This window comes from Eumetopias jubatus, unplaced genomic scaffold (genome assembly GCF_037043125.1).
Source record: "Eumetopias jubatus isolate StellerSeaLion01/CBP00866 unplaced genomic scaffold, mEumJub1_p1.0 scaffold_11, whole genome shotgun sequence".
Taxonomy (NCBI): domain Eukaryota; kingdom Metazoa; phylum Chordata; class Mammalia; order Carnivora; family Otariidae; genus Eumetopias; species Eumetopias jubatus.
Genome location: NW_028274817.1, coordinates 94,233,368 through 94,256,331, shown reverse-complemented (window position 1 = coordinate 94,256,331; position 22,964 = coordinate 94,233,368). Strand labels below are relative to the sequence as shown.

Here is a 22,964-nt window from a genome sequence, read left to right as displayed (position 1 = left end):
ACCTCAGCCATCTCAACAGAAGCAAAGAATTGAGATGGTATTTTCCTGGAGGGTTCTATGACCAAGCCTCTTGTCTACGGGCACAAATCCCCATGACCGTACAGGGGGGACTACAAGATTTCTGAGTATGTTAAATCAGCAGAAACGATGCCATCTTTAACTGAGAGGATAGACAAAATGAAAGAAGGCCGTGGAACGCCCAAGATTTGACAAGAGGAAAAGCAGCTGATAAAACTACTCAGCTGCAAGCATGTGTTCCATTCAAAATAAAAGAAAGATGATTTTGAGGACAGAGCCGAGGGCCTAGAGGGCAGAGCGATGGACGAAGGTGAAGTCATGGGATCAGAGGGAGGAGCCACAAGCTACAAAAGATTATTCCCAGACCTTGAAACGTATGTAGGTTTGCTTGCTTGATCCACATTCCTTAGATCAAAGACTCCTTTCTTCCTTCTACTCTCTTTTGGATTGGAAATGTCTATGACTGTTACCAGCTGTAAATGAACCAAAAACAAAGCAGAAACACAGACTCAGTGGAGAGGAAAATTAAAATGAAAAAAGAATGGTGGGGTGCCTGGGTTGCTCACCCAGTTAGGTGACTGACTTTGGCTCAGGTTGTGATCTTGGGGTCCTGGGATCGAGCTTGGCAAGAGGCTCAGAGCTCAGCGGGGAGTCTGCTTCTCTCTGTCCCTTTGCCTCTCCCCTGCTCATGCTCTCTCTCTCTGTTTCTCTGTCTTTCTCAAATAAATAAATAAAAGCTTTTAAAAAAATGAGGAAAGAAAATGAGAGGAAACATCTCTTGGTGCTTTGGCTTCACCTAGGACAGACAAGATGACATGACAGGGCTTAAACTAAGCCCAAGGTCAACTTCTTTCTCTCAACAATGTTTACCTGATTCTGATAGATGAATCCATTGAGCATCTCATTATGACTTCCAAAATGATCAAGAGATATTTTTCAAACAGTGTAAAATGAAGACACTAAGACGGGTATGAAATAAATGTGTGTTAAAAGATTCTATTCCATCAGTGAGGGAATGGGTAGATGCTATAACTGGTTCATAGAGAATCCAAGGATTAGATCCAGGAAAATTAAGAATATTTAAATGAATGTGTAAATGGAGGCAAAACTGGTTTTATTACATCATGTGGTGGTGGCGGGGGGAACAATGTGATCTCTACTAGCCAATACATTTTCCATATTTATCACTAACCAACTGACAAAGCATTGTAAGAGACCTCAAAGACAATATAGGGCTAGAATCAGATAATGTGGAGTGGTGTCCTAAGACGGGAAAATTTTCCATTGAAATGTGTATTTATCTCTACAGTGTTGCAATGAAGCAGAAAAATCACAATTCTCTCAAAATCAGGGTCCAGTCATTAGGGTGACGAGGTTCCTGTCATGGATGTTTCTGGGCTGAGGCCTGATAAGGTCACAGTGGGCACCAGTGACATCCCAGAGTCTAGGATGTCACAAAGGCAGCTCCCTGACCAATGAGGGGCCAGCGCATGGGGATATAGTAGGCAGGGTTGACCGCTGGTGTCTTGAGAGGCCTAGTCCAGCTGAAGGATCAAGTAGAGCTGATTGGAGTCAACATCAAACCCAGCCAACATCATGTCAGCAAAGAAAAGCCATGAGAGCTCCTGTCAGACTCAAGCCCGTCTTATAACTGAGCTCCAGTTCCCTGTGAGCTACGTGGACCGCCTCCTGCAGGAGGATCAATACACCCATCGCCTGAGTTCTACAACTGATTTCCTCCTTGCCATGCTAGACTACCTCACTGACTACATCCTGGACCTGGTAGGCACTGAGGCCAACAACAGCAACATGCAGACCGCCCCACAAGAGGTGGAGAGAGCAGTGGACAGCAATGGAGAGCCCTACCACCGCTTGAAGGATACAGCCTTCACCCTGTTTGATGAGATGCCTGGATCCAGAAGAAATGGCTAAAGCCTGGGTCCCGGAGACTTGTGGGCATCCTCACAGCCTCCGTCCAAGCCAAGTCCTCTCATAGCTGAGGAAGCCTGGCCTCTGTCATCAGTAAATACCATTAAAGCATTCAAATCCAGGGCCGTGCTTCTGACTGCTCTCTGTTTCTGTCCTTCTGAGCGGGAGGTGTCTGGGAGACATCCAGGAGGAGATCTCCCATGGGGAGTGGAGGGTGCAAGGTGCGGTGGGTGTGGGAAGCTGGGGTCTGGCGTTTCAGCGAGCGGTTTCTCTGGGGACAGTGCGGGGAGTGGCCCTGGCGGGAGTGGCTGGTTGTGGGGGAGAGATCTCCCATGGGGAGTGGAGGGTGCAAGGGGCGGTCGGTGTGGGATGCTGGAGTCGGGTGTTTCAGGGAGCAGTTACTGGGGACAGTGTTTGCCGGGTGGGGGTGGGGGGATGGCCCTGCAGGGAGTAGCTGGTTGTGGGGGAAAGACGTCCTCACTGGCTCTGAGCAGGTCAAGGCCTGTGAGGCCAGGAGGTTGGCGGGGGGGGGCGGGCGGGGGGTCTCCCGGCCATACTGAATTTCCAGAACGATGGTGGTAACTGGGGTGGGGCTGGAGACCAAGGCTGAGGTGCTGCAGGCTTTATTGGTGGTAGGGGAACGCGCGGAGGTCAGGAGGAGATGGCAGTGGGGTGGGGGAGTAGAGAGGGTGGCATAGCAGTTGACGTGAACTTAACGGGGGGCAGGGGCCTTACATGAAGATTGAGGAGTGATGGGAAACCGTGAAGAGGTGTACAGAAAAGGAACCGTGCTCAGCTTGCTTTCATTCATTTATGCCCGGCCTCATTCCAAAAAAGGACTTGAAATAGGGATTATTAGCTAGTGCTGTGATACTCTGTGGAGTATACCCTGTCCTCTCTTGTGGACACTGGTAAATTAACTGGTAATACACACACACACACACACACACACACACACACACACACACACACACACACACACACACAACTGTCTGGTTTAAAACAGGCAATTCAAAGAGTTCTTAATAGCTGCATGTCCCTCCCTCCCTAGAGGCCAGATGTTTAGGGGTGCTTCCCCAAGTAGCCCCTGGGCCTGGCTCTCCCATGATGGCTGGACGCCTGGGCCTCTGGCTGTGAAAGCACAGCCTTCCGAAACCTGTGGAGAGACAGGAGAGTGCCACGTAGAGGAAGAAGCCAGAGGTACACACCTGGGAACCAGCCAGGCCTCAGCCTGGTTTCCTCTCTGCTCCCCTCTGCCTGGTGACTCACCCTCTCTCTGCCTCCTTCCACCACCTGTCAAAGTATGGAGCTGGATTTGCCTTTGCCTCCTTCACAGGAGTGTCCTGACAATAACAGTGTCAGGGTTGTGTTTAGAGCTCATTGGAATATGTGCTTGTATAAATCCAAGAAACTTCTCTTGCTCCTTAATGCCATTCAACCCAGTATTTTCAGAAACCTCACTGTCAGGATGTCCAACCCACAAAGTTGTCATTTGTCATGAAGAGCCAGGAAGCCCTCCTAGCCTTAGCCAAATTCAACAGTTACTCTTCTGTTCATCTGAGTAGCCAGCAAGCCTCTCCGAGCAGCAGCAGGTGAGATTCTCCTTCATCTGATCACAGGATAGCACCAATATCGCCACCCCATCCCTGAAGCAGAGCATCTTTGTGTCCAGGGCATGGTTTCTCATATTCCAATGTCCTTCAGCCAACAGGGAGTGCCTCCAGGGTGGGTAATGCCAGGGAATCAATCATTATGCTAAGATCTTGATTTGTTGGTTAAATAGCTGATTTGTAGAAGCTGTTGATTTTGGCTTATGGCAGTGGCTTGTTTTAGTGCAAAGTAGTCTCCTGGGTCCTTCACCAGAAGGCACAGCTAAGGAGGAATTCATTAAAGGCCAGAGATGTGAGAGTAGTTGCATAAATTATGTCGGCTTAGCAGACTTGTATGGTCAGGCGGTCACCTCACGGTCCATGCAGTCGTCGACACTAATGGTCACTGTGACATGTGTAGGGAGCCAGGCTTCGTGGGCTCGCTCAGACTATCCGACGTCCGAGGCAGAGTTTGGAGTTTGAGCCTTAGTGACCTTATGTTGGCAAGCCCTCTGCAGTCACGAGGGCATGGGAGAATCGGGCAGGGCTGTGCTGCCATCCCTTTAAGGACTGTGCTTCCGCTGTGCTTGTGGGTTTCCCAGAAAACATGGGGGCCATGATCAGCAGAGCACGGGTGTAAATGCAGCACCCTGCCAAGTCCCCCTCCTACACGGGCACAGGATTCCTACACTCAGGGGAAGAAGGCGGGCAGAGACTGAGAATCACTGCGCTTGGGAAAGAATGAGCCACCTGAGTTTAGGGCCTTTGTGCATTTCCAAAAAGTGGGAGGTGGGGGATGGTGAGGAACGATTCCTCTAGCTTGGGACCTGGAGAGAAGACACCATTGATTACTCGTGCCCTGTTGGGAGTGGAAAGCTGAAACTGGAGTGAGTAGGGATGGTCTGGGGAGGATATGGCTGCCAAGCCAGGTCTGTGATCACAGGCAGTATTGGGACAGGCTGGGGGCCAGATACGGGTCAGCAGAGCAGAAAGCATAATGTGTGAGAAGAGATGAGCCCAAAAGTCAAGCCTGAGGGGAACCTGAAGGGTCGTGGGCCTTGGGGAGGCATGAGCACAAGGCCTGGATGCTAGGCTGGCCTCTTAACTGAGAACAGCCTTTGGGAACAGAGGTGTTTGAAGGCTCAGGCTCTCTTAGTCCCTGAATCTGACAGATCCTACAGGAAGTGCTCAGAGGGAGACCACCTAACTATTTAGAAAGGGCCTTTGGAGCCCCCAAATAGGATTCAAGAATGAGAGGACTATCTATGAACATCAATAAATCATTTGCCTAAAGAACAAATTACGAAGTAGCTGCTCACAGACATACTGGAGGTGGCAGATGGGATCATTAGGCCCACAATGATGTTTCTAAAGGAAAATTAATCAGCTGCCAGCATTTAAAATCAGGAACTTTTAACCTGAAAACCTCAATTACTGGCTTCTCTGATGAAATCACAATGTCTGGGCATACACGTGTATGCCAGATGAAGATGACTGGCTAGTGTCCCCTTAATACCGGGTCTCTCTGGTTTGCCCCAGTGCTCACCCTTCCCTGCTGTATCTCATGTCTGACCCACTTCACTCATTTACAGTACTCACTTGGCTCTTCAAGTTCCTTGAGTCCATTACCCCCATCATAATTTAATTGTAAAACCACAGTTTTCTGAAGGATGATATTCTCTCCTTCAATAAATTAGAACAGCCTAGGGCTCTTCAAAATAATCTTTGCTATGGGACCAGTATATTCTGTTGTGCAAATTCATTGTGAGCTGACAAATGGTCATGCTTTAGTAGGACTACAGCGGAGTTCACGTTTGACTCTACCCGAGTTCAGCAACATCTGAACCAGTATAAACTCTGTTCAATAAGAAGACTCCACTCATTTAAATGTTATGGCAAAACCTGATTGCTCTAAAGGTCACTAAATGCTGACCATCTTCCAGCCCGCTGCAGCTGACTGGTAACAGATAATTTCATGGCCTACATCAGCCCCCACATCACATTTGAATAACACTGTCAGAGTGAATTTTATTTTATTTTCTTCTTTAAGGAGTATGGTTTCAAATCTAGGGAAAGGCAAGGAATAGGTTGTGAATTTGATGTTTCACTTAGTGTTTCTGCTTCAGAGTCCTTCATGAAAACAGATTGGTCTGTCATGTATTCAGTATTCTAGAATCACTGTGGGGAAAATATCTCTAAACTTCATCTGTTTAAGCAAAATCTAAAGGAAACCAGTTTGCAGCAGGGAGGCAGGTTACATACTGTGGTCATGGGATATTGGGCATCTGCCACGTAGGAAGAAAGCAATTGACCAACTCAGCTGCAGAGGAGAGAGTGTTCATGACATATTGGGACAGAATAGTGACAGAAGAGGGAGGAAAGTTGGGTTCTGGTCTCCCATAGGTGTGGTTTACTTGGGGGAGGGGGGTGCACATCAGCTTCCACAGCTGCCAGTTGAGGAGGTTGGACTAACTTGTTTCAAAGGTCTACTCGAGGTGTACAATTGCCAGTCTGAGCTTTTCCTAAGAAAAGTCCATACTGACCGTGGGGAAACGGGGCATGGAGGACAGGGATTTTTTCTTAGGGTCTCCATTTTACAGCTGAGGCCACGTTGACCCAGAGATGATCCCCAACTCTCCCAACGTCACATGGCAAGTGGGTAGAGCAGCAAATATGACTGTCGTGTTCTGGTACCTCTTGCTGAGCCTCCTCTGCTACTGTATCCTAAGAAATGAGCCTGAAGATAGAAAGTGTTTAATGTTCTCCTCTGGGATAAAGAAGCTAATCTCTTCAATACAGGGATGTTAGGGTCCCTTGAACTTCTAGGAAAGCACAAGCAACAACTCACTCTCAAGAACTTTCATTTCTGTTTTATTGGGAAAAGGCCAGACAGATTAGGATCAAAGGACTGATTTTCTGACAGGTCTTTACACTTTGCAAATCTCGGTCTTGTTCCACGGAACATTTGTGATAGCCGTGTCATGAACCCATCTCCTTCTCAAGTAAGGTGTTCTTGAAATTCTCACTCTGTCCACTGACAGAGTGATTATGTGATGACATCAGAAGCTTGTGCTTAAAAGTTTATTCTTGAGGTGTCTTGAAGTTACGGTCTTTTTCTATGGGGTTCTGAGACCATCCTTATTTGTTGAGGACACAGTCTCTGGGCTAAAGATGATTATAGCGCCTTCAGAGAAGCATCAATGTAAAGCAGACAAACTGGAGGAGACAGATACTTGTGGCTGAGATTAACTTACTGATAATTTTTGTAAGTAAAAATTTTGTGTGAGGGCATAACAATACTGCAGGTAAGGTAGGTCAACAGGCTAGATTCTAGCCAGATTTCTGTGTTACAGTATGGCCAGATTCTTCGCCAAGAAACCCCAGTTTTTTCTCTTTAGACTTTCAACTGGTTGTATGACGCTAATTTCTTTGTCTTACAGTAAACTGATCACACATGTTAATCTCATCGGAAAAGTATCTGCACAGCAACATCTAGACTTGCATTTGGTCAAACGACTGGGCACCATAGCCTAGCAAAGTTGACACCTAAAATTTAACCATTACTATTGGTAGGTTTGATGTGTATCCTTTGTCAAAAAGCACTGGCCTAGAAGATGCTGAATTGAAATTTTATAAGGAAGGTTGCAACCAAATATTTCAAAGTATTAACTGAAATGATGGCTGATAATACTATAATTTTGTTGCCTAAATCACCAGCAGGACTCTGATAATTAGAAACATCTCATGGACGGTAAGGCCATTGAGAAGTCTCTAGAAACTTCCCATACAGTATAGAATATTTAAAACACTTATATTAATATTTTCTGTATTAATATTTAACCTAGGGAAGTCTGAGCACGTCTTTTGGGAATTTTCTGTGCAATTCATCAGTAATGCTGTGTCCAATAAATCTATTTCTAGCACTTCTCTTTTTCTTAATGTGAAAAAATAAATATTTGATTTTTCAGGGGCTCTGTGAGAAATCAATTTAAAACCAAAGGAAGTTTTGGGGCACCGGGGTGGCTCAGTCGTTAAGCGTCTGCCGTCGGCTCAGGTCATGACATGATCCCAGGGTCCTGGGATCGAGCCCCACATCGGGCTCCCTGCTTGGCGGGAGGCCTGCTTCTCCCTCTCCCACTCCCCCTGCTTGTGTTCCCTCTCTCACTGTCTCTCTCTCTGTCAAATAAATAAATAAAATCTTAAAAAATGAAAGAAAGATCGTGAGGTGGGAAAATTATCCTAGATAATCGTAGTTAGCCCTAGAAATCAAAGTGCCCTTAGAAGAAGGAAGCAGAGGGAAATTTGAAGACAAAAGCAAAAGGCAATGTGACAACTGAAGCAAGATGCAGCAATGCTGGCTTTGAAGATAGAAGAAGCCATGAGCCAAGGAATGCAAAGAATTCAGCTCTAGAAGCCGGAGAAGGCAAAAAATGGCTTCTACCCTAGAGCTTTCAAAGGTCACAACAACCCTGTCCACACCTCGATTTTAGCCTGGTGAAACTGATGTCAATTTATGGCCTAACAGAGAATTGCATTGTTTGAAGCCACCAAGTTCGTGGCGATTTGTTCCAGCAGCCATAGGCAGCTAATACAGGTGAAGAGTAATCTTGTATAACCTCTTGTCAAGAGCCGACAAACTCTCCAATAAAACAGCCTTTTTCACAGAGCACAAACTAACCTCTGATGGCTTCAATGTAACATTTGATTCTGAAGGACCCAGGAGCTCTTTCTGAAAAATCTTGTAAACAAACCTGTCAGAACTGAACCAGATTTGGAAAAACAAATTAAAATGCAAGAGAAACACAAAGAGAAGAAAATTATAATTATTAGAAATTTAAATTAGAAAACCAAAATCACCAAAGTACTATCTGTACTTCGGATTCACCTAGAAGAAACAAGACACTTCTGGGTATCAACTAAGAATGAGGTATACTTCTATGTCTATGAATTTTTACCTGCTCTCACAGGTGAACCCACTGGGCACACCAGTGTGACCTTCAAAACAGAAGATAGTTTTGAGAGAGAGAACGCAAGCATGTGTGAACGGGGTTGGGAGCACCCGAGGGAGAGAATCTTAAGCAGGTTCCATGGAGCCTGACACAGGGCGTGATCTTATGACCCTGAGATCATGAACTGAGCCGAAATCAAGAGTTGGATGCTTAACCGACAGAGCCACCCAGGCGCCCCCAGAAGATATTTTCAAACAGAGTAAAATCATGACCCTCACACAGATATGAAATGGAAATGTGTTAAAGTTTTTTTTAACTCATGAGGAATTGGCAGATACTGTAACCGATTCAAAAGAGAATCCAAAGAACATAGAAATACAATATTTAAATGTGTAAATGGGGAAAACTAGTTTTATTTTGAACCTCTACTAGACAGCATTCAATATGTCTGTTGGTTACCAGCAGTTTACAAAGGGCTGTAAAAGAGCTCAGAGACAATGCAAGGCTGGAATCCGATAACCAGGAGTGTAGTGTCCTAAAGACAGGGCAATGTTTACATTCAAACATTCATTTCCTTTTTTATGCTAGGCTATTAAAGTCACGTAGAAAACGTTCCCTCATACAGAGGGTCCAGTCAACAGGGAGACCAGATTTCTGTCATAGACGTTTCTAGGCCAGTCCTGATCAGGGGACAGTGTCATCAATGACATCACAATGTCGGGTTGTCATAAAGGCAGCTCCCGGACCAGTGAGGGGCACAGTGGGTAGGAGGGAGCACTGGTACCCTGACAGACCCAGGCTACCGGGAGCATCAGGCTCCAAACCCAGCGAACATCATGTCTGGGAGAAGAAACCACTGGCGCTGTCATAGACGTAAGAGGCACGGTCTGTCCCGCTCCGTGAGGGCCGAGCTCCAGTTCCCAGTTAGCCGCGTGGACCGCCTCCTGCGAGAGGGTCACTATGCCCAGCGCCTGAGCTCATCTACACCGGTCTTCCTCACCGGCATTCTCGAGTACCTGACGGCCAACATCCTGGAGCTGGCAGGCCAGGAGGCCCGCAACAACCGCAAGATGCGCATCACCCCAGAGCACGTGCAGAGGGCCCTGGGCAACAACGAGCACCTGAGCCGCCTCTTTGAGGATAACACCTACTCTCAGGTGGAAGCCGTGCCCCAACCCAGGGAGTGGTGAGGCCCGGGTACCAGAGCCCACAGCCTCATCTAGTCCCCAACGCTGCGCATAGATGAGGGAGGCCTGCTCTTCTGTCAGCAAAAGCTATTAAAGGATTTAAATCCAGGGCCGTGCTCTCTGTTTCTGTCCTTCTGAGCGGAAGGTGTCTGGGAGACATCCAGGAGGAGATCTCCCATGGGGAGTGGAGGGTGCAAGGGGCGGTGGGTGTGGGAAGCTGGGGTCTGGGGTTTCAGCGAGCGGTTTCTCTGGGGACAGTGCGGGGAGTGGCCCTGGCGGGAGTGGCTGGTTGTGGGGGAGAGATCTCCCATGGGGAGTGGAGGGTGCAAGGGGCGGTCGGTGTGGGATGCTGGAGTCGGGTGTTTCAGGGAGCAGTTACTGGGGACAGTGTTTGCCGGGTGGGGGTGGGGGGATGGCCCTGCAGGGAGTAGCTGGTTGTGGGGGAAAACGTCCTCACTGGCTCTGAGCAGGTCAAGGCCTGTGAGGCCAGGAGGTTGGCCGGGGGGCGGGCGGGGGGGTCTCCCGGCCATACTGAATTTCCAGAACGATGGTGGTAACCGGGGTGGGGCTGGAGACCAAGGCTGAGGTGCTGCAGGCTTTATTGGTGGTAGGGGAACGCGCGGAGGTCAGGAGGAGATGGCAGTGGGGTGGGGGAGTAGAGAGGGTGGCATAGCAGTTGACGTGAACTTAGTGTGGGGCAGGGGCCTTACATGAAGATTGAGGAGCAATGGGAAACCGTGAAGAGGTGTACAGAAAAGGAACCGTGCTCATCTTGCTTTCATTCATTTATGCCCGGCCTCATTCCAAAAAAGGACTTGAAATAGGGATTATTAGCTAGTGCTGTGATACTCTGTGGAGTATACCCTGTCCTCTCTTGTGGACACTGGTAAATAGGAACATCAAAGGTATTATCTGGCCTAAGACATGCAATCCTTGAAGTTCTTAATAGTTATTAATAGATTGATTTATTTGTATAAGTATTTATTTACTTATTTGAGAGGAAAGGGGGGAGGGGCAGAGGGGGGGGGAGAGAATCTTAAGCAGCTTCCACACTCAGTGCAGAGCCTGACTCGGGGCTCAGTCTCAGAACCCTGAGGTTATGACCTAAGTCAAAATCAAGAGTCGGATGCTTAACCGACTGAGCCACCCCAGACACCCCGTAACAGACTTATTTACAAAGGTACTCCTTTATAAGCACATTTATTAGTCTCATTCTCAGATGAAATGCCTAACCTGTCTATGGTCATATATTTGATGGAGCGACCTAGAGTGAATGCCTGTTTGGAGACGTATAAGCGTGTTCTGTGTAAGTTCTGTCCCAAGTGGTCGACTCACAAGTACATACGATTCTTATAAACACTCGTGTGCTGTTTATGGTTAAAAATAGTTGTCACAGCAAGTGTTCTGGCAGCCTGTCCCCTTCCTGTGACTGTCAACATTTAACATTTTCTTCTGTTCATCATCTGCTCAAGGGCCCCCCCTCTGTCGCCTCCTGGCCCATCATAGAGGGCTGCTCAGAGGTTGTCCCAGAGGCTTCAGCAATGGGATCAGAGGAGCTGGGCTGGCCAACCCAGTTCACCACTTTCTGGCCATGTGACCTTGGACAGTCCTCTCTTCTCTCTGAGTAGCACTTTCCTCATGTGTGAAATGGGGACAATAAGAGTTCGTCCATCTTTGGATTTTCACAAAGATTAAGTTAATGTGTGCCTGTTAGCTGCTGCAGAACACAGTGCCCGGCACAGAGTGTGCCCTTAATGAGTAGCTGCCTGTCTCCCTTTCTGTAGACCAGATGCTTAGGGGTGCTTCCCCAAGTAGCCCCTGGGCCTGGCTCTCCCATGATGGCTGGACGCCTGGGCCTCTGGCTGTGAAACCACAGCCTTCTGAAACCTATGGAGAGACACGAGAGTGCCACGTAGAGGAAGAAGCCAGAGGTACACACCTGGGAACCAGCCAGGCCTCAGCCTGGTTTCCTCTCTGCTCCCCTCTGCCTGGTGACTCACCCTCTCTCTGCCTCCTTCCACTGTTTGTCTAAGCAGAAAGACCTGGCTTGGCTTTTAGCTAATTTGCAGAAGTATCCCAAGAATAATAGTATGGAGGTTGTATTTAGAGCTTGTTAGAATATGTGTTTTTATAAATCCAAGAAACCTTTCTTGACACATACTGCCCCTTCAAATATTTACAGAAACATTGTCAAGATGTCCACCCCACAAAATTTTTTTTCCAGAATTCATTACTCTCTATTTTAGTAATACAGTGATGGTCATCAGAGGGGGCTCAAGGAACTACCACAGGCAGCTGTGGCCTCTCTAGAAGGTTTTTTCTCTGCCAGCATCCTCTCCTGTTTGGCCAGGTACTTCCTGGCATTATATTGGGCCCTCAGGTTGTGACAGTGGTCCTGGTAGGCCTTGGCTACCTGTGTGAACTTCTCTAGCTCCTTGGTACTTTGTTATAGAGAGCCATGAAGCCCTCCTAGCCTTAACCAAGTTCAGCTCTTACTCTCCTCTTCATGTGAGTTGGCAAGCGGGCGTCTCCCGAGGAAGTGCAGATGGAGATTCACCAGGTTCTGGTCTCCTAGAAGTGTAGTTTACTTGGGGGCACATCATCTTCCATGGCCATAAAATGTGGAGGTTGAACCAAATTACTTTAAAGGTCCGCTTGAGGTATATGTACAATTACCAGTCTATGAGCTTTTCCTAAGAAAAGTTCTGTACTAACAGTAAGTGGTGCACAGGAGACAGAACTTTCTTTAGGGTCTCCATTTTATATCGGAGGCCAGTTTGGCCCCAAGATGGTAATCAGCTCACCCAGCATCACAGTGAGAAGGAGAGCTTGTCTCTCCTACCTGTTGAGGTTCTTTCCTCTCTGATATCCTGAGAAATGGGCCTTGAGATGGAAAGTGTTTCATGTTCTCTGGGAACAAGCTAAACTCTTCAGTTCTGATCTTAGTGTCTCTTGGATCTAGGAAGACACTATCAACAACTCAGTTGTGTTTTATTTGGGAAATCTGATAGGTTAGGATAAAAAGACTGATTTCATACTTTTTTTGCTTTTTTATTTAAGTTCAGTTAGCCATCATATAGTACATCATTAATTTTTTATCTTTATACTTTGCAAACATAGGTCTTGTTCCACTGTATCTTATGTTGAACAATGCCATGCAAAGTTCTTCTCCGTTAACTTGTTCTCAAAATTCTGAGTCTGTCCACTGACCTGGTCTTAAAGGTGGTTATGTGATGATGTCAGAAGCCTGTACTCAAGAGCCTGTTCTTGGAAATACCTGTCGTCTTCCTGGGGATTCTCAGATAGTCCTTCTTTGTTGAAAACAAGATCCCTGTCCCATAGCTGGTTGTATGGTTTTGGGGGAACCATCAGAGTTAAACAAAAAACTACCCAGAGGAGACAGACATTTATGACTGTGGTTAACTTACGACTGATAATTTTCACAAGGGAAAACTTTTGTGGGGGGGGGAGCATAAGAATAATGCAAATGAGGGTGAAATTACTTTTTTTTCCCCTGTGGTATGCAAAAGAAGATAATAAAGCCAATTAAAAAAACGAGTTTTGGACAAAAGGTCTACTAGCCTAATGATTAAGACTATTTTGGAAAAAGTCTGGAGCAGATTCTGAACATCTGTATTTTAATAAAATCTCTAGGGATAAGTTTTATATACATCCTCAGTTTGAAAGCACTGGCCTAGAAGATGCTAGTTGCAAATTAAAATAGTAAGATTATAGTCAAACATTTAAAAATAACTGAAACGATACTGATAACACTGTAGTATTGTTGCCTTAATATCATCAGGGAAAGTACCAGCAGGACTCCAGTAAGTAGAAACAGTGGACAGTGAGAATACCGACAAATCTCTAGGAACTTCCTATATATGCTACAATTTCTAAAATATTTACATTAATAATGTTATCCCTATTCACATTTAACCTGGAGGAAGTTGATCATCTCTTTTGAGATTTTTTTTTCCCCATGCAACTCATAAACAGTAGTATATCAAATAAACCTCATAATTCTACTACCTCTCTTTTTACAAGGTGACAGAATTTTGTGACTTTCAGGGCCTTCCAGGAAATCTCAAGGAGAGATTTAAGTGCAAAATATCCTTTGAAGTATTATTTTATTTCATTTTTCATTTGGGATTCATTTTGGGGAAGAAAAAAATAAAACTGGCAGGACATTTGAGCACTTAAGACAGGATTATGGAAGCTTCAGAATGTGAAGGGTTGTAGCTTGGCTACCTGTTACTTAAAGTGGCAATGTAATAACCATTCAAAAGTTATGTATCTTCCATTATTTTTCTTTTCTTTTTTTAAACAGATATATTTATTTATAAATATTAGGAACACAGTTTATAAAAGAATAAAACTCCTCTCTAGAGCATAAGACAACAGAACAAAGATAGGTGCTATTATACAAATGGAATGAGTGAACATAAGACTGTGATTTTCAAGCACATTTATATTACACACAGTTTTAAAACTCTCGAATCTTTGAAACTGTAGAATTGGTAGAGGATGTATTTAGGTTTTAGTTCGGAGACTTATAAAACAATTTTAGGGGTGATATTTAATGTGTGGGGAGAAGAAACTGTTTATATAACCATCATGTTTCAAGGGACATGACTTAACAGTAAAGTTTTTATTATATTTTTTATTAGTTATTTTAGAAATACTACCTAAATTAGAATGACATTATATATTCCTTCTCTAATTCCATTCTAATAGTCTACAACTATATCAAATGAAATGAGGAAAGTTAAAGTTTTAACATTTTAGACAGCCAAGTTACAAAAGGAACTAAAGAAAGAAACTCAGATTTAAAAGTTTCAAATACCCACTGCGTTTGGCACCTTTTCTTTTTTACTACAAAGTATTTCCTCTTAGAAATGGGGCATTTGGTTAATTATTGTTTGTGGTGACCTCAGCTACAATAAAAAAGAAGCCAACAGAGACCACAGACTCACTAGCATTGATGGAAAGTGATAGTAAAGAGCCAAAGCACAAGAGACCACAGCAGCCTGGGTAACAAGAATTGGGTGGAAAAGCAAGCTAAATCTTCCATGTCTTCACTTTTGAAAGGGGTCATCACATTATAATTATTGACTTTCCTACTGATCCAAAATTAAGGAAAGGCAAAAAAAAAAAAAAGTATTCTGTCTGCTGCAGCATTACTTATATTTAATGACTAACAGTTTAAGACTATTAAAAGTGAACAAGCCAACATTATGATCAAACCTGTTTATAGTCAAGGAACATAGTAAACTACTTGACAAAATTTACCTTTCTTAGAAACTCCCTCTGCTGAGATTGACAAGGTAGGATTAGCTTTCTGCTGCACAGTAGGCAGTTCCTGCTATACCATAAACATCAGTAGAAGAGCTCACTGCCATGAATACTTAGGTACTTGGCCAACTCCTAAGAGACAAAGCTACAACAAGCAAACAGAAGCCCCCAGGAACAACAGAAGCCCCATTTCTTATCATCACTTTATTTCTCTTGTGCTGTTCCAGCCTCTGAGTACATGGGGCATAGTGCTGCATTCGGACGGCATACAAAAGCATCGGTTTCACCTCCTAACTCTGTTAACTGCTCCAGTGATGACACGCATGGATAATGGTCTTTTAACATATCTGGCAATTTAGAAGTCTTCTCTTGAATACGTCGAGAACGTCTAACTTTAGGTCTTTAAATGTAGTATCTGCGTTGTCAAACTATATCTTCTTTTTTACACTTTGTAGGTATGGTGTAGTAGACACATTATATTTAATTAAGCAACTCCCCCTGGTTTCTGTACTGGGGGTTTTAACATCACTGGTTGGATCTTTTGTCATCTTCCTCTTTTTCACCATCTTGAAATACCACATTTCTAGGTTTCTTTTCCATTTCTGGTCTTCCTGACTCTAGATTAATACCTATATCTTTACTCTCGACTTCTTGGATGCATTCCTTAGTTGCACAAGCCTTAATATTTTCTCCATATTTCACTTTTTCTTGACTCTTTATTGTTAGAATATCTGCAATTGCATGTCGCATCTCTTCAATAGGCTGAGTCCCTGCCAGAATAGCTTTCTCATAGATTGTGATAATATTTTCAATAGGACTTGTGAGCGGTTCAATACATGCAAGGCATATCCAATATTTTACAAGTTTTTTGGCATCTGGAATATTTTTAATCAGGTCATTCAGTATGACCAGTATTTCTTCTTTTGGGCACCCCTCATCAATCAGGTTTAGGCATTCTGAAAATGTCTTGTTTACTTTTTCAGTAAATAATCTTTGTTCGTTGTCTTCTACCATGGTCGTCCAAAAGGACCCAACTGAGTTTTTGTTTTGCCCTTCAGGCTCAGGCTGGGTAACCACTGAGCTAGGAGGCCTTTTCAGCACTTTTCTTTTACCAGCTTTCCACTCACTCAGACGAGCTTTTCTCTCTTCTGCTGTTTCTTTGGGCTGAGCTGATCTATCAAGAGTCGCTTTTGCTATAGTGTGTCTGCGAGGGTCAATGCTTTTTGTTTTGTTTTTTTTTTTTAAAGATTTTATTTATTTATTTGAAAGAGAGAATGAGAGATAGAGAGCACGAGAGGGAAGATGGTCAGAGGGAGAAGCAGACTCCCTGCTGAGCAGGGAGCCCGATGTGGGACTCGATCCCGGGACTCCAGGATCATGACCTGAGCCGAAGGCAGTCGCTTAACCAACTGAGCCACCCAGGTGCCCGGGTCAATGCTTTTTGATTTCTGTATCAGTTTGGTGTTAGAAGACGAAGCAGGCCTGGCTGCAGTTTCAGAGGTCAGGCTTCTTGACAGTGTCTTCTTTCTCTCTACATCCTGAGAACCGGTTTTGGCACTAGATGAAACCGTGTTTGATTGCAGTAATTCTTTCTCCTGAGGCCCTTTCCGGATTGTAACGTTGGCAGTGGCTTGCCCGATGCCCCGTTTCACAGCGTCCTGAGCACTGTCGCGGTGACTTCTGATAGGAGGCCGCACCAGCTGTCTGTCCTGAGATGCAGTGTTCCCAAGTTTAGTGGTGGTCACCACGTTTGGGGCTCTATCACTTTTCACTGTCGCACTGCGAGTGTCTGTGGGTGGAGGCTCTGGGTCTTTAGGGACAGCAGGTGAAGGCTTCTTCATTGTTGCAGAACTCTCATCTCTGACTGGCAGGGGCTTTCTAAATGAATTAATCTTAGACTGAACAATTTGGCCACGGTAAGACCCAAGCACAAGCTTCTTGGACATGTTTGCATCTTGCTTTGGTTTGTCTGTGGATATTTGTTTCTTTTTATTGTTTTTGAGATGAAACACTTCGCTTAATGTCATATGTTGACTTTGAGGGTCATCTTTAGTTGGTACGGACTGTCCCATTTGATTATTATCCTCAAAATTATGTGTGTCAACTGCTATTGTTGAACTGGTTAATTCGTTAGAAGGTCTTAAAGGAATATAATTTTTTCCCATTGTTATATGATTTTTGTTCCCAGGAGGTCTACTGACATTACCAGCCACTTTTTTTAATTTTTAATAATTTTTATTGTTATGTTAATCACCGTACATTACATCATTAGTTTTTGATGCAGTGTTCCATGATTCATTGTTTGTGCATAACACCCAGTGCTCCACGCAGAACGTGCCCTCTTTAATACCCGTCACCAGGCTAACCCATCCCCCCACCCCCCTCCCCTCTAGAACCCTCAGTTTGTTTTTCAGAGTCCATCATCTCCCATGGTTCGTCTCCCCCTCCGATTTCCCCCCTTCATTCTTCCCCTCCTGCTATCTTCTTTTTTTTTTTCTTAACATATATTGCATTATTTGTTTCAGAGGTACAGATCTGTGATTCAACAGTCTTGCACAATTCACAGCACTCACCATAGCACATACCCTCCCCACTGTCTATCACCCAGCCACCCCCTCCCTCCCACCCCCCACTACTCCAGCAACCCTCAGTTTGTTTCCTGAGATTAAGAATTCCTCATATCAGTGAGGTCATATGATACATGTCTTTCTCTGATTGACTTATTTCACTCAGCATAACACCCTCCAGTTCCATCCACGTCGTTGCAAGTGGCAAGATCTCATTCCTTTTGATGGCTGCATAATATTCCATCGTGTATATATACCACATCTTCTTTATCCATTCATCTGTCGATGGACATCTTGGCTCTTTCCACAGTTTGGCTATTGTGGACATTGCTGCTATAAACCTTGGGGTGCACATACCCCTTCGGATCCCTACATTTTTTACCAGCCATTTTTGTTTTAAATTTCAGAACTTTTGTCTCTTCGTGGACTTGGCCCTCAGAGTTCATCACTTTCTGGTCTCTACTACTGGGTATGTGATTTTCCTGTTCGTATGCCAAAAAAGTTTTTCTTTTTAACATATGTGCCTTGAGTTTTTGTCTTCTTTGCTCTCTGAATGCGGGCTGAGCCCTCTGGCTTTGGGGGCAGCTGCAGGTCCTGGGGCACGGCTGGGGTGCTCATGGCTGCTACCCGACGGGGATGCGTCTCGGCTCCGGCAGCCCCGGAGTGTGCAAGCCCCATTATTTCTTTTATTTTAAAGAGAATAATCAGGGTCATGATGAAGTCAGAGCAAAAGTTAGAAAGTTTTTCTTTTGAAGTACAAAATCTCTGCTTTTTAGGGCAGATTACAAAGAAGGTAGTTCAGAGAAACCGATTTTGAACTTCTGACTTCCAGAACTGTAAGCAAATAAATGTATGTGTTTTTAAAGCCATGAAGGTTTTAGTAATTTGTTGGAGCCGTCATAAGAAACTCATACAGCTAAGGAGTCACCTTTTGCAACCTCTTAGTAAGAGCAGATCCATACTCTAACAAAATTTGGTCTTTCTTACTGAAAGCAAATCACATTCTCAGATTGAGTTAATATTCAATATAATATTTGATATTAAAGTAACTACAATCTCTTTTTGAGAATCTTATAAATAAACTTGTGAAAATTGAGTCCAGTTTGGAAAAATTTAGCACAAATTTGTGTTCCTTTTCAAATTCTATGTTTGCGACCTTTCTGCAGTTTTCTGTCCGTGCTCACTTTTGTATTTCAACATCCTCATTCTGATTCCAGAATAAATTTTACTTTAGAACAGCAATACTTTATGGGCTATAATGCATCCAAAACAAAACAACTGAGATAGTAGATCAGAAAATTAAAACTAGAGAAACAGAGTCAACATCATTGCATTGGTGCTTTGGATTCACCTGAACCACCAAGAAAAGACATGCCTAGGCTTAAACTCTGCATGAGGTACACTTCTCTGGCAATGGAATTTACCTAGCTCTGGTAGGTTAATGTATTGGGAATTTCTATTTGACCTCTAAGATGATTAGAACATAATTTTCAGAACAAGATCAAATCATGATGTTCATACAAATATGAAATGAACGTGTTAAAAGGTTTTTGTTGCCTCGTGAGAGAACCAGCAGATGCTATACCCATTTAAAAAGAAATACAAAGAACAGACACAAGAATACTTTTCAGTAGTATTGCCCAGAGTTTAGAGCCACATGCCTTAGGATGGAAGCTCTGTCCCAAAGGGTTGAGCCACAGGCCAAGGGCGCAGCTTCAAACCATAGAGGACTATTTTCAGGCCTTGAAACTTAATGGATCTTGCTGGTTGGATTGAGAGTAAATAACTTGTTTTCTAGTTTCACAAGTCCACAAATGGAGAGGAAATTTTCCCCAAGATAGATTGTTTCAGAATCTCACCCAAACCTGATTTAGGTAATGAGATTTTAGACTTTGAGTTGGTACTCTAATGGGTTGAGACTTTTGGGGTTGATGGGGTATTTTGAATGTGGGATGGACATGAATCTCTAGGGGCCAGAGGGTAGACTTTGGTAGGCTGGATATCCAGGTTTTAATCTATAAAATCGTGAATGTTACCTTATATGGCAAAAGAAATTTTACAAATATGATTAAGTGAAGGATTTTGAGATGGGGAGAATATCTCAGATTATATGGATGGGCCCCAAATGCAGTCACAAGTGTCCTTATAAGAGGAAACTAGAGGGAGATTCAGTACAGAAGAAGAAGGCGTGGTAACCACTGAAGCAAGATGCTAGGCTTTTGACTTCGAAGATGGTGGAAGGGGCCACAGACAAGGAGTGCCTCCTTTAGGTGTTGGAAAAGGCAAACAAATTCTCCCCTAGAGACTGTGGAGAGTGTGTGACCCTGTCAACACCCAGAGTTTAGCCCAGTGAAAGTGATGTTAAACTTCTGACCTCCAGAACTGTAAGATAATAAATGTCTGTTGCTTTAAGCCACCAAGATTGTGGTAATTTTTTACAGAAGCCAAAGGAAACTAATACACCTCCCAAATAAACTATATCCATTCAAATCAGCGTCAGCTTCTAAGGGAACCCAAACTAAGACACTAGGTGAAGTTAAAGGATACAGCAGCTAGGTAATTTATCCCATCTCCCCTGAAGTCATCCCCCACTACCTTCCTTTCACATGATTCATAGGATTATGTTTTGAGATGGGTTAACACTGCACAAGACCTGTAAGACTGAAAAGCAGCAAATAGGTTTTTCATAACACTTAAATTTGGTCAAAAATGAATCCCTTGGAATACTTTCACTCTCTGATGGAGTAACTGGTACCAGACTAGCCCTTCTGCCACAAACGACCATAAAACTGGACAAAATATATGAGCTGTTTTGGGGGCATTGTACAACAGGCAGCACAGTGCTGTAATTCCAGAGAGAAAGGAAACCCACAAGGTAGCTCAACCATCCCTCCAGTTCTCTGCCTGGGGAAAACTTCCCACTGGCATATTTTGCTGGATTTCAGGCAGAACAACAGTGAAACTGCTGGGCTGAGAAGGCAGGAATCAGAGTTTAGTCCATTTGAAGAAGCTGGAATTTTCAAGACTAGGCATCACAGAAGAAAGATCTATATAAAGGAGGGTCTTCAAGAGTCCATTTGGAGGTTCTCCAAGAGCTTTAGGCTGAGAACTGGGCTGCATGTTCACAGGGCTTCACTACCTAGGACTGGCCAGAGGGTACAGATTTGAGAAAGGACAGAGATATTACCAGTTGACCCATGCTGGGGGATGTTGGCGCTCCGAGCAATAAGAGTGAAGAGACCTGGATAATACCTCACTAATATACTGGGCATCCAGCTGAGACACCAGAAGCCTTAGTGGTAAAGACCATGCCCTAAAGTAAAACCTATAATAGATCCACCCTTAAAAATCGTAAAACCCTACCCTTATAAGATATGGATAAGAGCAGAATTTGGAGTCTGATACCTTAAATTTAACCAGGCTTGGGAAGGACCTTAGGTTTTCTACATATCTGCCTTAACAAAGCATAAAACCAAACCTACTGAACTGCCTACTAGAACAAAAATCAACAATCTTCAGAGGAAGATAGCAGAACCCAGAATCTCCAAACATATCCACACTGTCTGGTGTACAATAAAAATTATTCAACATGCAAAGAAACAGGAAAATGTGATGTATAGTCAAGAAAAAAAAAGAAGCCAAGATGCCCAGTTGTTGGACTTTTTAGACAGTGACTTTAAAGCAGTTATTCTTTGGTCAAAGAACTAAAGGAGAATATGTTCAAAGAATAAAAGGACATACAGTCTTAATGAATGAACAGGGAGAGAATTTCAGCAGGTAAATGGAAATTATAAATAACCAAATAAAAGCTTTAGAACGTAACTGGGAATTGGAATGACTCACTTTTTCCATATGCTCCCGTTTTTACACCCCAGAAACAACTATGTCAGCTTCTGCACATCTGCCTGCTGTTTGTCTCACTTGCATATTAAAATGCTTTTTAAATGCAAAAAAAAAAAAAACCTTTAGAACTTAAAATTATAATGACTAAAATAAAAACACACTACCTGGGCTCAACATCATCTTGCAGGTGGCTGAAGAAAGAGAGTCAGTGAACTTGAAGACAGGTCAATAGGAATTACCCAATCAGAAAAAAAACAAAAAAAACAAAAACGAAATCAAAAAACAAAAAACCAAAACAGATATCCTTGAGACTTTTTTTTAATGGTGTTGTATTGGCTTCTCCTGTATGACTCTTTGAACATAGGAAGTAATAACTTTCTTGGTGCTTAAAGTTAGACCCATCTTCTACTTCAGTTCCCTGGGACCCCAAAGGGCCACCGCAGCTAAAAAGAAGCCTGCTATGAGCATATAAATGAATAATCATGTTGGGGAAATAATCTTCCAGAATTTTTAGTGACTCCAACTTAAGATATAGTATAGTACAAGCATTAAGAAGATTTCACTCTTTATCTAATGTTCAGCTGAGCAGCCACATCCTATTACACTTATCTTTTAAAAATCATCCATACAGAAAAATGAAAATAAAAATCATACGTATACAGTGTGGTGTCACGGTTAGAGACATGGACTGTGGTGCTGGAGTGCTGGATTTAACTTCTAGCTCTACCATTTACTAATTGGGTAACTGTGGGCAAAATATCCAGTTTGCCCATCTAGTAATAGTTCCTACTTAATAAGTTTGGGAAGTTATGGGAAACGATAGATGTAAAGCACTTGGAATTGCACCTGGGACTTATGTGTTAGTTGTTATCATTAAGTATATGTTTTTCCCAGATCCTTTGAGAATAGAACATCAAAAGAAACAGAATAGTGAAAGAATGAATCACCTTTAAAACATTAATTTAAAAAGTATTTCATTTCAAAAATCTTCCTAAATGCGCTTAAGAGGATGAAACAGCTCTTACCTTTCCCCTGCTGATCAGCAGAGACATTCCTTTTTGAAAGTGGAGACACTGCCTGCTTCTTGGAATAGCTGTCCACCACAGATAAACATTACTCTGTGCTCCTGGGTGTGTTCGGTGTGTAAATAGATTGTGGGAACACGAGAGGCTGGTTTTTCAAGTTCCTGCTCCTAGTACTCCATGAGGGTCAAGTAGACCAGCGTTCTACAGTTGGTGTGTCTGAAAGAAAAGTGAGTCTACAAAATGTTCTAACCATCAGATTGAGGTAAGAATAATGTGTTTAGGGGTTTTTAGCGTGACCTCTCCTTTCTTGATTTTTGTATTTTTCTGTGTTAGGGGGTTGAGATTTGCTTGTCAGGAAATGAATGACTCCTTCCACCATTTGATACGAGATTTTACAATGAGAGGGGAGAGAGAGAGAGAGAGAGAGAGAGGAATATATACAGAAGGGACATTTTGGCTGTTGGGCTGCTATGTAAGTTTGATGGCTTGAGGAGGGAAATCTAAGCATCATCTTATTAGCACTTAATTTAATCTACAAATTGAAACATACTAGATCCTACTGAAA

General features: G+C 43.6%; 2 protein-coding genes and 1 pseudogene across 2 annotated transcripts; 2 read left to right on the top strand and 1 right to left on the bottom strand.

Annotated features, from left to right (window-relative positions):
• The first annotated feature begins 1,605 nt into the window (after positions 1-1,605).
• Positions 1,606-1,950, top strand: H2AP (H2A.P histone). The gene has a single exon (XM_028113327.2). The coding sequence runs from the start codon at positions 1,615-1,617 to the stop codon at positions 1,948-1,950; it is 336 nt and encodes a 111-aa protein (XP_027969128.1). The 5' UTR covers positions 1,606-1,614.
• A 7,371-nt stretch (positions 1,951-9,321) lies between these two features.
• On the top strand, positions 9,322-9,675 carry H2AL3 (H2A.L variant histone 3). Its single transcript, XM_028097294.2, has one exon. It carries the CDS (start codon positions 9,322-9,324, stop codon positions 9,673-9,675), a length of 354 nt encoding a protein of 117 aa, XP_027953095.2.
• Positions 9,676-15,168: 5,493 nt separating this feature from the next.
• On the bottom strand, positions 15,169-18,149 carry LOC114216874 (cytoskeleton-associated protein 2-like; annotated as a pseudogene).
• Between the last annotated feature and the right edge of the window lie 4,815 nt (positions 18,150-22,964).

Excerpts from the sequence above, each read along its gene's own strand:
- H2AP (XM_028113327.2), top strand. The coding sequence starts at position 1,615 with ATGTCAGCAAAGAAAAGCCATGAGAGCTCCTGTCAGACTCAAGCCCGT.
- H2AL3 (XM_028097294.2), top strand. The coding sequence starts at position 9,322 with ATGTCTGGGAGAAGAAACCACTGGCGCTGTCATAGACGTAAGAGGCAC.